Source organism: Trachemys scripta, chromosome 4, assembly GCF_013100865.1.
Source record: "Trachemys scripta elegans isolate TJP31775 chromosome 4, CAS_Tse_1.0, whole genome shotgun sequence".
In the NCBI taxonomy this organism is placed as follows: Eukaryota; Metazoa; Chordata; order Testudines; family Emydidae; genus Trachemys; species Trachemys scripta.
The window spans coordinates 6,985,140-7,000,403 of NC_048301.1; the positions used below are offsets into that span (position 1 = coordinate 6,985,140).

At 40.6% G+C, this 15,264-nt stretch overlaps 2 protein-coding genes across 2 annotated transcripts in view; one reads left to right on the forward strand and one right to left on the reverse strand.

Moving 5' to 3' along the window:
- The first annotated feature begins 422 nt into the window (after positions 1-422).
- Positions 423-5,298, forward strand: DMAC2L (distal membrane arm assembly complex 2 like). Its single transcript, XM_034769323.1, has 4 exons — positions 423-845; positions 2,047-2,255; positions 3,100-3,271; positions 4,656-5,298. The coding sequence occupies exons 1-4, from the start codon at positions 739-741 to the stop codon at positions 4,768-4,770; spliced, it is 603 nt and encodes a 200-aa protein (XP_034625214.1). The 5' UTR covers positions 423-738; the 3' UTR covers positions 4,771-5,298.
- Positions 5,299-8,661: 3,363 nt separating this feature from the next.
- Positions 8,662-15,264, reverse strand: part of CDKL1 (cyclin dependent kinase like 1) — a 35,307-nt gene continuing 28,704 nt past the window's right edge. Inside the window, exons 8-9 of the mRNA XM_034769801.1 lie at positions 14,818-14,973; positions 8,662-9,613 (exon numbers count right to left, since the gene is read on the reverse strand). Coding sequence (XP_034625692.1) covers positions 9,506-9,613; positions 14,818-14,973 — 264 coding nt within the window. The 3' untranslated portion in view covers positions 8,662-9,505. The remainder of the gene's footprint in view (positions 9,614-14,817; positions 14,974-15,264) is intronic.

Below are 15,264 nucleotides of genomic sequence, written 5' to 3' on the forward strand. Positions count from 1 at the left end.
TAGCGATTACAGATAGGAATGTATGTCATCAGAAGCATCCCATTGACTGGCAGCCTGAAAAATGCTGAAGTGTTAAGAAAAATGCCATAGTTAAATCCGCAACTTGGAATCAAAGATAAGTTTTGTTTTCAAATTTTAAACAGATGGCATCAGCACTCAAATGTAAATAGGTTTCAGAGTAGCAGCCATGTTAGTCTGTATCCGCAAAAAAAACAGGAGTACTTGTGGCACCTTAGAGACTAACAAATTTATTAGAGCATAAGCTTTCGTGGACTACAGCCCATATGCATCCGAAGAAGTGGGCTGTAGTCCACGAAAGCTTATGCTCTAATAAATTTGTTAGTCTCTAAGGTGCCACAAGTACTCCTGTTTTTTTTGCGGATACAGACTAACATGGCTGCTACTCTGAAACCTATTTACATTTGAGTGCTGATGCCATCTGTTTAAAATTTGAAAACAAAACTTATCTTTGATTCCAAGTTGCGGATTTAACTATGGCATTTTTCTTAACACTTCAGCATTTTTCAGGCTGCCAGTCAATGGGATGCTTCTGATGACATACATTCCTATCTGTAATCGCTAAAAAGTTAAAAATATCCTAAAAATATCCCAATTAAGTGACATAGTGTTATTTAAACAAAACAAAATACCTGTAATATATGTTTTCTTTGTACGTGACTAGTGGCAAGAGGACAGAGGCACCAAACTGACATTTCAGTAAACCTCTCTTTCAGTTCTATGATGCTGTTGGGAAATTTCATACAACCAGTGCTCAGCTTAAAGAAACTATCAACCCCAGGTGCACGCAGGCACTTCTGGGGATGGCTGAATGCAGTTTTTAACAAGTAAGGAAAACAGATGTTTGTAATAGTTCATATGCTAGTTAAAAGCTCTGATGCACATCACTATGTAGCGTGGTTATTCAGTTAATGCATAAGCAACAGTAGCCAGTTACAAGTCAGAGAAGAACAGGAGAGAGCTTTTTGTATTAAAAATGTTTTTTTCTTTTCAAACAGTATTCTGTTGTCAGACAGTGGTTGTTTCTTACATGTTCCAGTAATAAACTCACTGATTTACAAAGGAAAGTGTGTGCTTTAATCAGTATGCTGTGGGGTAATTTTATTTACCTTGGTTGAGACGAGTTAGAATTTAAATTTTAGCTTCCTAAATCCCCATCTTCCTTTGGCCTTGATTCCATTAGCATTTAAATTCTGGCTCTAGCATTCTAAATTTCCTTTATGTATTCAGAAGGCGCTCTAAAGAATTATCCTTCCTAATGTAATTTAGTTGCACTAACAGGTTTTTCTGTTTTTAAAAAAGTTAAAATTTAATTATTTCTCTACCAATAACAAATGTCAGACATTCATAGTCTGCATTCAGTCTTCTCCACCAAGTCTTAAGAAGCATCCTCATAGAATAGATCCCAGGATTTTAACTAATTCCTGGGGTGTGTCCCTTTGTAGTACTATTAAACCTTGACAAAAGAGATGTCAGGAATGGCATGTATGTAGCCATCTATGATGGAATCAAAACTGACTCAGGAGGCAAAATCCCAAATACTGTTGTAAAGCCTCATCCTGGGCAGATGCTGGATATCTCCTGCATACAGATGTCTCTGTCTGTTTCATGTTTTTCCAATACTTGTGTAGCATTTTCATGCCTACCAAGTAGTTTTGAATTAATAAGGTAGGGCAACGTGAGCTTAATGAGTGCATGGGGTTGGCAGAGGTAGAATGCTGAGCACAGACAGAAGGAGAGGATTAGAGAGAAATACAAGTGACAAATCAGCTAGCAATATCTTTCTTCATTACATTACCAACATTTAATTTTAATTTAAAATATAAATTAACACGTTACCAGATTTTTGTTTTAAATAGTGCAGACTTAATAAGTTGGTGCAAAGCACTGCCCTGGGACTCGATCCTATCTTTCTCCTTTCCTTTCATCAGACATTTCAAAATATTTATTGTGCAGTAACAGGGCTGCAAATGTGATAAAGCTGTATGTTGGTATAGGGAGATCTAAATGTTTGTTCTATGTTGACAGGGTAGACTATGAACGTATACAGGCTGTTGGCCCTGATAGAGCCGCTTCGGAATGGCTTCTGCGGTGTGGGGCACTGGTTCGTTTCCAAGGCTATGATAAATGGCAGCATGACTACAATGGTCTCCCAACCGGGCCTCTGGGAAAATACAAGATACAAGCAATCGATGCCACAGAGTCCTGCATCATGTACCGAGGATTTGATTATTTGGGTAACTAAGACACAGCTTTACAAATTATATATTGTCCTTAAAATTCATCCATTTGCATCAAAGACTGAGCAGTTGTGTCTTTTTTTGTTTCTTTGTGACTCATAGAGAAGGCTTGATTTTTAAAAGAAAAATGTTTGTGTTTTAACTGAGAAATATCAGATTTGTACCTCTGTTTTTGCTGGAGGTCTCTTTTTAGGATACAGATGGATTGGGAACTTTGTCAGCCACTACTTGAAGAGGGAAGAGCATTAAACAATTGGAACAAAGATTTATTAGTTAAATAAGTTCATAGTTCAATATGCATTAATGCAAACCAGGGTTTTAAATGTTCTGAATAAAAAAGACTTGCTCTAAATCATGTGTCAATTTTTGGTATTTGTGAAGCCGTAGTCGTTTCCAGGAAAAGCCAGATAAGCAAGATCTGAATTTCTAATTTAAAAGAAACAGAATTTTTAAAAAGCTGTTGCCTTTCAGTCGTCTTTTACACAACAAAGAACAAAAATGGGACACACACTCTTTTTTTTCTTTGCAAATCATCGTAAATTTCTTGCATAATTGTATTGTTAGTTCAGCACTTATCGGTCATGCTGGGCATGCTGATTTTCTGGCATTTGCCTACTTCCGTATAAAAAGCCCTTAGAACCTTAGTCATGCTTTTATGATTGTGAAGCCAACAATGGGATTGCTGCAGAGTACGGTACAATAATTCATGATGCATTATGGCTCTTCCATATGCAGGCATCTGTTGCCACCGGTTTATGGAAGCATGAGAATAAGAACTGCAAACCTGTTGGCGGCATCTCATACAGTTTGCTCCTTGTATTATGATTTTTCTCTTTTCCAGATGGTCTCAAACACGTTGAGGAAATTAAGTTGAGCAACTGTATTTATATCCAGGATGAATGTCTGCAGAGGATCAGTGAGACTGAGAGTTTACAGAAAAGTCTCCTGCGACTGATGATAATTTCCTGTGGGAATGTCACAGATAAAGGCATCGTAGCACTCCACAAACTAACGTGAGCCATTGAGGGAATGTCTTGTAGAACATGACTTTTCTAGCTCTTGCCATATTTGTATGTTTAGAATAGTATTGGATCACTGAAATTCATTTTTTTGTTTGTTTACATTAGATTTCAATAGTCTTTGATGTACAATGAAAGCAAAACCGGGTGGGCTGTTCTGAGAAATCAGTTTTAGCAGTCTGAATTAACACACAAAAATCGAACAAACCCATTAACCTAACAATTCAGTAAGTAGAACTAACTATAGGCTATAGTGCTGAAAGTAGGAAGCCTAAGAGTATGTGAATCCACAGCTAAATCATGTCCTCGTAGTTAACCTTTTTTCATGTCCCCATTTGTAGGTGAGATTCAGAAATGTTGGTTGCTCAACAGATTACAGCAGATCATGCAGTCCCCGTGCTGAGGCATTGTCTCTGCAAGTGCAGTGGATTAGTATATTTACCTGCCACCTTTGGACTATTATGTTAGGATATGTCTGTGCTACACTGCACAATTGCAGCGTAGATGCTTGGGCTGTAGCTCGGACTGCGAGACCCTGTGAGTGGGGAGGGTCCCAAAGCCAGGGCTCCGGCGCCAATGTCTACACTATAATTCTATAGCCCTATAGCCGGAGCTCAGTGAGCCTGAGTCAGCTGACCTGGGCCAGCCATGGGTCTTTTATTGCAGTGTAGACATACCTGGGAGTCTTGTTTAGGAACAAACAACCCACTTTCACCTTGCTTTCTGCCAGTGCGCACCCCATCCCTTTCTCCTCAAGGTAAAACAAAACCAAACAAAATCAACCCTGGCATTTACAATTCACGGCACCTCCAATTATCTTCGTTTACTTCAACCACTTTGCTTTAGCTGTGTCTGAGGTAGCTCTAAGGTCTTTGGGATTGAGGCCTTGTTTGTTTTTTAATCCCTGCATGGGAGGCAGTGAAGTCCCTATTCAACAGAGCACTTCAAGCAGCACTATACTCTGATTATTATACAGGAGTATAAACATTGACAAACTCCTTGCTAATGGTGAAGAGGCACCAGTTTGGCTTTCACGGCCTTAGTAAGTTACTAGGAGGACTTCTGATGGTAATAAAAAGTAATGTAAAAAGAGCAGGATGGTATGTGGGGCAGGGAGTTTGTCTTCAGTTTTGTCAGCAAAGCACCTTGCACACTTTAAGAAATGAATCAATGGAAGCTTGAAACTACCAAGATCTGAAAACTTTAGGCAACCAATTGTGAAAATATTGGCTCCCTATTAAAAATTCTTTGAAACACCTACAGCCCCCAGAGTCTCTTCATATGTATAATTAATTTAAGGGTGAAAGTATCTGTGCTTTTGAAATTAATCACACTGTCTTGTAAAGTAGCCACTGACTGACTTTTTATATATTTATAGGAACCTTGAATATTTATTTCTGAGTGACCTTCCTGGGATAAGTGAGAAAGAAACTACTATTCAAATCCTTAAGAAATCAATGCCATCACTGGAGCTGGAATTAGATTTAGAATAAAGGCATCTTTACGTAATTCTGAGGTCTTATTTCATAATATTCATTATCCTTAAACTATATGGGTTATACAGTTGTCACTACTTATATTTCCTCATGGAAGAAGATCTCTCATCCATGGCTTTGAAGGTATTTAAAAAAAAAAATCAATCTCAGTGAAATGTCGTTGAACTTAATTTGTGCTTCACTTAACTATAGGGAATGCAATTCTGTAAACACTTGTATGTTTTGGAGTGGTTGTAAGAAGATAAAGAATTCTGTCTACTAGCAGGGGAAATAAGTAAAAACCAAATACTCTTCCTTGCACCCATGTATACAATTACAATGGCTGTTTTTAAATGTGCCTCTGTCTTCCAGATGAGTATGGAAAAGAGATTGAGTATGGCTGAAGAACTAGACAGGATACAGCTGTACTGAATATTTGTCAAGTTTCACCTGCTGCCTAAATGAGAGCTGTCTAAATGCACGGTCTGTTTGGGAATGTTACCAAATGTGTATGATGAAGTTTTAGTAAACACTCTTGAAAACCAATTTAAGTCAAATCCAAATGGAAAGAAATTAGGGGTAGTTTTTTCAAAGACAGGCTCTATAACTTTTCCAAGGAACTGCAGCTGGTAGGCCAAGCACTTTTTTCCTGTGAAGAAGCAGGTTTTCTGGTGGATGCCCTTGCACAGACTATTGCTTTAAACTACTTTGGGCTGAATTAGGCCTTGTACCTACCCCTAGGGTGACCAGAGAGCAAGTGTGAAAAATCGGGACGGGGTGGGAGGTAATAGGAACCTATATAAGGGACCTCAAAATCAGGACTGTCCCTATAAAATCGGGACATCTGGTCACCCTAACCTACCCCCGAACAGGTTTGGGTGCACTTAAGGAAATAACGTAATTAGTAACGAATATTTTATACTTCTGCCAAGTTGAGAGAGGTGGTCTATCTTCAAAAGGGTTATAGTGCTTTTATGAACCCCTTCCAGGCTTCTGTGATAGGGCAAAGAAGGGCTTGCAGGGAATTGCCAGGACAAGGAAACAAGGTTCTTGCTAACTCCACAGTTGTGTGTTGAGAGTTCCCAGAAGGGGTGAGTGAAAACCTCTATTCAGTCTCCTTCATGGCAGCCCTGAATGTTTCTTTTTCTCTCTTCCACTCTGGGAATCTATTATGGATTGTACCTGTTGCTCTTTCTCTCTCCTTTAAATCGTTTCTCCCTCAGAGGTAATGCAGAGCAGAATGGAGAACATCCCTTATTTGTCCCATTGAACAACCTGTCCATTCTGAAAGACTCACTGACCTGTATCTTGGAGGGTATATGCTCAGCAATTTGGGGACAGTAAAGCTGAGCTGGTATTTATTGTAGGATAAATATGAAATGAAAGAATTAAAGTTAGCTTAAAGAACAGCCCTGACTAGTAAGTCGAAGGAAGGCCTTGGAAATAATGAATTATAAGGCTAGAAGGAATGAAGTATGGAGGATGTCTGGTTCAAAGAATAACTAAAACATAAGGAAAGATTTCTAAAAAGGCCTCTGACCAACAGGGATGACTGGGGATGGTTTTAAATAAGACAGAGAATCGGTCTTAAAGTGAGCCAGCATATGCCTTCCTACCCCACATATCAGTGTCATCTCAAAAATTAGGGCCTGTGTGAACCCAGATGCAAAAGAAATACTGTTGGTCAGCAAGGAGGAGGGGCAGAGAGAGGGAGGAAAGGCCTTGGGGAGAAATACAGTCTGATCTGTGTTAAGGCTGGAATTAAGGATGAATGGTCTCAAATTGGTTTTTAGCTAAAGGCAGTACTTGGCCATGGTTCATTGGCTGACCACGCTGGAGCTGACCAAGATGAGGTTTAGCCCATTTGTAAGTATCATCAAATGATAAGTATTGTGTTACTGTCTGGATATAGTAAATTGCTTACGATTTAGGCTATAGGCATGTTTAGAGCAATTGTATAAATACCATTTGGCCTTTGGATTTAATAAAGGAATGAATGGTTAAATTAGTGGTATGGTGATACTCTGCATAAATAATAATAGAGACACCCAGTGCTGGAATTATTAGTGAACTCTGCTACTCAACGAGAAGGCTCTTTGGGAAGAAATATGGCCACAAAGGAGCGCTAAGTGGGAAGGGGAAGCTTTGAGGAAAATATATAATCAATGTAATTTTTTTAAACAGGCTATCACGTATCCCCCTACAGCTGCTGCTCTCGTAGAATTCACCGCTGGCAGGAGATAGTTTTAGTCTCTTAGCTTTTTCCGTACCAGTGAGTGGGCTTTTCTACTGGAACTGGCCTTGGGGTTTAATTAAGTGATGTCTAGTGATTAGGGGAAATTAGAGAGACTGTGTTATGGAAAGCAACAGCCTAAAACACTTACAAGAAGACACAAGTGGAAGTGTCTCAGTAATCTACTGTGAGGTGAAGTGTACCAGCAATTCCACCTACTTACAAGAGCGCTGGTGAGGGAGCCTTAGGACCCATCTAGCATCATCTAGTTGGTTTCAGCAGTGGACCTAGTTTCTGATCTTACATACACAGATGTCACTATTGACTTTCATAGAATTACTCATACTTCATCAGTACAAATGAGAGCAGAATCAGGCTCTGTGAGTTCCCTTGGGATTCAGATACCACAAACAGGCAGAATTGTACTATTGGGCTTAGGCCAATCTCGGACTATTAGAGAGCAGGATGCGGTGGGGGGCAGATTATCTCACATCTTCCTCTGAAGCATCTGACACAAGATTCTGGACTAGATGGACCTCAGGGCTGATCCTGTGGCAATACCTATATTCCTACTGTTTAGACGGTGGTCATGCTTGGAATATGGAACTCCAGTACAATCCACAGCTCACAAGATCAGGTCCATGATGTGACACTCAGCCTACATGCTACTTAACTGTACAGCATAATTGCTCTGTTCCATCACAAAAATGCAAGGCTGGATGACTTATTCCTACATAAAAACACGGAAATTTATTTTTTTTCCCCTCAAAAAGGACATAACCAAGCAAATACATAAGGGACAATGCTTGAAATTAAATGATATAAAAATGTATTAGTCCACTTATATGAACATTACAATATAAAACAAATACGTTAATCTGTCCTCACAAGACTATGTGTTTGGCCAACTGCCCCACTAAAACAACGTCAAGTTTTTGAACTGCATTATACCTCCGATAGTATTCAAAAGAATAATACTTTCTCTGGACTTCAAACAGCTGTTAAATATTTCTGAGGTTGTACTACCGCTATTAATGACATACACCATAATCAAACATTGACACACAAATAGAAAGGTGAGCTACATTAATTTTATTCAAAACCAATCAAGTCTTACATCCTGAGATTACACAAAGAAATGAGATTTATCCTAGTACAGATATTTAGGAGGCCTTCCAGCCCATTCCTTTCTAGTATAACCCACAGGTGACCGGGTTCTGGTACTGACCAAATAACAAGTGAAAGCTCTTGGTAATGCCAGAAAGAGAAAGGCAGGGGAAACCTAAAAACATATTCTAAAGCAGGAGTCTCAAACACGCGGCCTGCAGAGTTATTTGCTGCGGCCCGCCAAGCTCCCCGTGCCCCCCCCAAGTTATTTCCTGTGGCCGCCAAGCTCCCCTCCCCCGCCGCCCCCCATCCCTCCCAGCGCACTGCGTCCCCACTCCTCTGCCTACCTCTAGGCACTTCCTGCCGCCAAACAGCTGTTTGGTGGCGCTTAGCGCTTTCCAGGAGGGAAGGGGGAGGAGCGGGGAGCCGTGCGCTCAGGGGAGGAGGTGGAAAAGGGGCGGGGATTTGGAGAACGGGTTGGAATAGGGGCGGGGAAGGAGTGAGAAGAGATGGGGCAGGGCCTCATGGAAGGGGTGGAGTGGGGGCAGGGCCAGGGGCAGTGCGGGTGTGTGTGTCAATGATGTGGCCCTCGGGCCAACATGCTAGTCCTCATGTGGTCCTCGTGGTGATTTGAGTTTGAGATCCCTGTTCTAAAGCAACAGCAAGGTTTTACTAAAAAGAGTATGTATCTATTTTATTGTCCCCACCATCACTGACAATGCTGTAGTCTATTGGGCATTCCATTACGTTTACTGTAGGCTTTTCTAATGTTCCTAACACCGTATTTGCACATTACAAATATATTTTACCATGTTCAGCCAATTGAGTGAATGCTGCAATTAGCTGAACAGTCCCCAGCCCCATTCTTACAAACTCACACAAGTAACTTTCCTCACATAGGAAGTCCTACTGTTGGGCCTGCTCATGGGAATAAAATTATGCGTATGCATAAGTGTTTCAACTATCTAGTGCTGTGTAATATCTAGTATATTTTTTCATTATTTTTAATGCTTTGACACAATGGGACTTTCTAAAACAAACTTATTTGGCATGCTTGTGACTTAACTGCCAAGTCTTGAATACAGGCACTCAATGTGGTTTATTAAAGTCCCATGCTGTAAGCAGTGGGTCTTGGTAACGCTGAACCACAATATAATCACTAAACAAAAACAAACAAAAACAAAACACTTGTGTTCTCCTTTATACATAGAATACTGATTAGCATGCAGCTCTGAGCTCTCTATGCAGAGGTTTCCTTCCATTGGTGACCCACCACAAACTAACTTCAGAGATCACTTATGTGTCTATTTACATTAATTTAGTTCTTCACCTTAAGTGTTCCTTTTAGAAGTTGTTGAAGGCTTGCACTTGGAACAATAACTAGCTCTCTCTTAGTAGTGACTTGCCATCTTGTTAGATGTTGGGGAAATGGTAGTTTAATTTTCTTGTGTTGCCATAGTACTTCTTGTTATCCAAAGCTGGTAAAATGTTACTGCTGGTTAACTGAGGCAGGTACTGTAACTAAAGCAGAAATCACAGTTTATACTTTCATAGGAATTTGCAGTAATTTTATGCATTTCATTTCCTAAACGATACTGTAAGCCAGTTGAAAATATTTGCACTACATAAAACAGTTATGTACTTTGCACACTTAGAGACCCAGAGCAGATATGCATTTGTTCATGTGATCATACAACTTGCCTTAGAACAGCTCTTCCAAATTTTACTCAAACCATTTTTCTTGGGCAAATAATTTATTTTCATATTGGGTTCTGGGGAGATGGGTGGGTGCAAGCCCACCCATGGCAAAAGGGCCCTCCCCCAGCCTAAGGGGAGGATCCACTGAGCCCGGGACTCAAATAATTACGGGTGGCAACAGAAAAAACAAGGACGGGTGCGAGGGTCAAAGGGTCAAAAGCAGGGAACCGGAAGGGGACACCGAGCAGAGCTGACAGGCATGTAAAAGACTAGTGTTATCATCAGTCAGTCACATGGCAAAGGGCAGAGGAGTTGATTTGATGCATGAATTGTTTCCATCAGTCTTAACTTCAGCAGATGTGAGGGAAATTCCCACATCTGAGCCATTTTTTAGGTGACAAATCTGAGGAACTGTCCCAGATTGAAATGTCAGTAGAAGAGGTTTTGGAACAAACTGATACATTAAACAGTAATAAATAGGGCTGTCAAGTTATTAAAAAAATGAATCATGATTAATCGCACTGTTAAACAATAGAATACCATTTATGTAAATATTTTTGGATGTTTTCTACATTTTCAAATATATTGATTTCAATTACAACACAGAATACAAAGTGTACAGTGCTCACTTTATTTTTGATTACAAGTACTGTATTTGCACTGTAAAAAAAACAAAAGGAATAGTATGTTTCAATTCACCTAATACAAGTATTGTAGTGCAATCTCTATCATGAAAGTTGAACTTACAAATGTAGAATTATGTACAAAAAAACTGCATTCAAAAATAAAACAATGTAAAATTTTAGAGCCTTCAAGTCCACTCAGTCCTACTTCTTGTTCAGCCAATCGCTCAGACAATCACGTTTTTTTACATTTGCAGGAGATAATGCTGCCCTCTTCTTATATACAATGTCACCAGAAAGTGAGAACAGGTGTTCTGATGGCACTGTTGTAGCTGGTGTCGCAAGATATTTTCCTGCCAGATGTGCTAAAGATTCATATGTTCCTTCATGCTACAACCACCATTCTAGGGGACATGCGTCCATGCTGATGACAATCCGAGCAGTGCGGACCGACGCATGTTCATTTTCATTATCTGACTCAGATGCCACCAGCAAAAGGTTGATTTTCTTTTTTGGTGGTTCGGGTTCTGTAGTTTCCGCATTGGAGTGTTGCTCTTTTAAGACTTCAGAAAGCATGCTCCACACCTCGTCCCTCTCAGATTTTGGAAGGCACTTCAGATTCTTAAACCTTGGGTCGAGTGCTGTAGCTATCTTTAGAAATCTCACGTTGGTACCTTCTTTGCGTTTTGTCAAATCTGCAGTGAAAGTGGTCTTAAAATGAACAACATGTGCTGGGTCATCATCAGAGACTACTATAACATGAAATATGTGGCAGAATGTGGTTAAAACAGAGCAGGAGACATACTATTTTCCCCCAAGGAGTTCAGTCACAAATTTAATTAACACATTATTTTTTTAAACAAGCATCATCAGCATGGAAGCATGTCCTCTGGAATGGTGGCCAAAGCATGAAGGGGCATACAATGTTTAGCATATCTGGCACATAAATACCTTGCAATGTTGGCTACAAAAGTGCCATGCAAATACCTGTTCTCACTTTCTGGTGACATTGTGAATAAGAAGAGGGCAGCATTATCTCCCGTAAATGTAAACAAACTTGTTTGTCTAAGCAATTGGTCTGAACAAGAGTGGACTTGTAGGCTCTGAAGTTTTACATTGGTTTTTTTTTGAGTGCAGATATATAACAAAAATAAATAAATCTACATTTGTAAGTTGCACTTTCACAACAAAGAGATTGCTCTACAGTACTTGTATGAGGTGAATTGAAAAATAATATTTCTTTTGTTTGTCATTTTTACAGTGCAAATATTTGTAATAAAAAAACAATGTACACTTTGATTTCAATTACAACACAGAATACAATATATATGAAAGTGTAGAAAAACAGCTAAAATAGTTAATAAATTTCAATTGTTGGTATTCTATTGTTTAACAGTGCGATTGAAACGGCGATGACTCGTGATTCATTGTTTTAATCACAATTTTTTTGAGTGAATCGTATCAGTTAACTGCGATTAATCAACAACCCTAATAATAAGTCACCAGGACTAGATGGTATTCACCCAAGAGTTCTGAAGGAACTCAGATATGAAACTGAAGAACTACTAAATGTGGTATGTAACCTATCACTTAAACCAGATTCTGTACCAGAGGACTGGAGGATAGCTAATATGACACCAATTTTTTAAAAAATGCTCCAGAGGTGATCCTGTCAGTTACAGGCCAGTAAGCCTGACTTCAGTAACAGACAAATTGGTTGAAACTATAGTAAAAAACAGAACAATCAGACACAGAGATGAACATGATTTGTTGGGGGAAAGAGTCAACACGGCTTTTGTAAAGGGAAATCATGCCTCACCAATCTATTAGAATTCTTTGATGGGGGTCAACAAACTTGTTGACAAGGGTGATCCAGTGGATATAGTGTACGTGGACTTTAAGAAGGTCCCTCACCAAATGCTCTAGACCAGGGGTCAGCAACCTTTCAGAAGTGATGTGCCGAGTCTTCGTTTATTCACTCTTATTTAAGGCTTCGTGTGCCAGTAATACATTTTAACATTTTTAGAAGGTCTCTTTCTATAAGTCTATAATATATAACTAAACTATTGTATGTAAAGTAAATAAGGTTTTTAAAATGTTTAAGAAGCTTCATTTAAAATTAGGGTGACCAGATGTCCCGATTTTATAGGGACAGTCCCGATTTTGGGGTCTTTTTCTTATATAGGCTCCTATTACCCCCCACCCCCTCTCCTGATTTTTCACAATTGCTGTCTGGTCACCCTATTTAAAATTAAATTAAAATGCAGAGCCCCCTGGACCGGTGGCCAGGACCCGGGCAGTGTGAGTGCCACTGAAAATCAGCTTGCATGCCGCCTTTGGCACGCGTGCCATAGGTTGCCTACCCCTGCTCTAGACTTAAGCAAAGTAAGCAAGTCATGGGATAAGAGGGAAGGTCCTCTCATGGATCAGTAACTGGTTAAAAGACAGGAAATAAAGAGTAGGAATAAATGGTCAGTTTTCAGAAGGGAGAGGTAAATAGTGGTGTCCCCCAGGGATGTGTACTGGGCCCAGTGCTGTTCAACATATTCACAAATGATCTGGAAAAAGGGGTAAACAATGAGGAAGAAAAATTTCCAGACGATACAAAATTACTCAAGGTAGTTAAGTGCAAAGAAAACTGAAGAGTTACAAAGGGATCTCACCAAACTGGGTGACTGGGCAACAAATTGTTGATAAATGCAAAGTAATGCACATTGGAAAACATAATCCCAACTATACATACAAAATGATGGGATCTAAGTTAGCCGTTACCACTCAAGAAAAAGATCTTGGAGTCATTGTGAATCGTGAAAACATCTGCTCAATGTGCAGTCAAAAAAGCGAACAGAATGTTAGGAACCATTAGGAAAGGAATAGGTAACAAAACAGAAAATATCTTAATGCCATCGTATAAATCCACGGTACATCCACACCTTGAATATTGCATGCAGATCTGGTCTCCCCATCTCAAAAAAGATACAGTATGAATGGCAGAGTTATAGAGAAGGGCAACAAAAATGTTTAAAGGTATGGAACAGCTTCCTTAGGAGGAGAGATTCAAAAGACTGGGACTTTTCAGCTTGGAAAAGAGACGACTAAGGGGGGGGATATGATAGAGCTCTATAAAATCATGACTAGTGTGGAGAAAGTAAATAAGGAAGTTTATTTGGCCACTGTCGGAAGACACAATACTGGGTTAGATGGACCATTGGTGTGACCCAGTGTGGCTGTTTCAGTGTTCCAGTGGAATGCAGCTGTTGTGGAAGGTCAGAAGGAAAGATGAACTCACAGATGGCTAGTGCAAATCCCTTGGAGCACTGAGAGCATCAGTTTTAGAGACTTTGGGCTGGACAGTGTTTCAACAGGAAGCCAGCGTAGAGACCAGAACTCCTGGGTGATGTGTTCATGGCAACCTGTGTTGCCAAGCAGAGAGGCGGCTGCATTTGGTACGTCAGAGCTTATTCAGGGGGCGCAGTTTTATTGGCCAAGCGAAGCAAAGATCCCGACCCTTGGCTTGACGGCATTTCTCTCTTTGTATGTATGTATTGCAAGACCTTTTGAATGACACGTCAGACGAATTCCAAAATGTCAGCAAATGGTCTAGGCACCGAGGGGCAGAACACTAGTGATTTTGGTAAAAATCAGAAACTGGAAGGAGGAAAGGGAAGGGTGGGGGGCAGACACAGAGCCCCGGGACCTGGTTAGTAGAGACAGCAGTTTCAATCCTCTCTGCAATTGTCTATAGAGCGACAAGTCAGCTGATTGTCTATACACCTACCAGCATTACCCCCATCCCCATCTCAGCTCTGCCCGTGCTCCCGGTACAGTTTAAAATGCTGACACCATGAATGACTTATCTCCCAGGCAGAAAGAAAAGAAATGAGTATGATGGTAGGGAGGGCACAGAGCCTCTGTTCCAGGGGCGGGAATATTTTCAGGGAGTCCCTGAAATAGAGGGGGGTGGGAGGGTGGCACACAGGGAGCTTATGGGGGAGGAATGCAAGGAGCCCCTGGGTTGTGCAAAGAGCGTAGCCTACAGACGCAAGAGAGCATGAGCTAGTCTGAATCTAATAACGATCATGGCAGCGTTCTGTTAGGCATCTTCATTTCTAACTGGCTTTGGCGAATTACATTTGTCTCCTGTTCAGTCTCACTGTCTCAATGAAGATTTGGCCTAAAGTTCAGATTGCACTGGGCTGGCTTGTTAGCTCAGTTAATTGTCTTCTTGAGTTACAAGTCAGAGCCCCCCGTTTCTGCAGCCCACTGCTGGTCTGATCTGGGGATCCTCATCTCCCCGAAAACTGCAGGTGTCAGAACGCTAACTCCACCTGCTGGAAGCTACAAAAGGGAACCAAGCTCCTACCCGAGGCAATGGGACATTGAACGCTCTGAAGTAAGTCTTACCCCTGGCATGTGCTTTCGAGTGGTCCGGGTTGGTTTCCGAGTGGCTTTTTCATGCTCCCTTCCCAAATCTCCTGCTTCTCTCATGCTGTCAAAGTATGGATGTTGCAGTAACTGTTCACATGTGAGCCTCTCAGCAGGGTCCATATGAAGGCAGCCCTAAGAAAACGTCATACAGCTAAAGATCACGCAGGTGGTCTTTGTGTACAGTGGCATTAAAACATTACAGATGTTAAAAGCAGCTGGTTTTAATGAACATCTGTGGACTCTGGGGTTTTTTAAATGGATCCTTGGAGTCCGGGTTTTCCAGGGTTAAGAGTCAACACAGAATTCCCCAAGTCATGTTACACACCCAGGTGGCTAACAGTGAATTATCCTTCTCTTGGGTAACCTACATAGAGTTTCCTGTGGCACCTTTAAGACTAACCGAAGTATTGGGAGCATAAGCTT

What these genes read in the sequence shown, in the direction of transcription:
- DMAC2L (XM_034769323.1), top strand. Translation starts at nt 739, where the DNA reads ATGATGCTGTTGGGAAATTTCATACAACCAGTGCTCAGCTTAAAGAAA. An exon ending in CCGAGGATTTGATTATTTGG is followed by an intron (nt 2,256 to 3,099) that starts GTAACTAAGACA and finishes TCTCTTTTCCAG; the next exon opens with ATGGTCTCAAACACGTTGAG. An exon ending in GTAGCACTCCACAAACTAAC is followed by an intron (nt 3,272 to 4,655) that starts GTGAGCCATTGA and finishes ATATATTTATAG; the next exon opens with GAACCTTGAATATTTATTTC.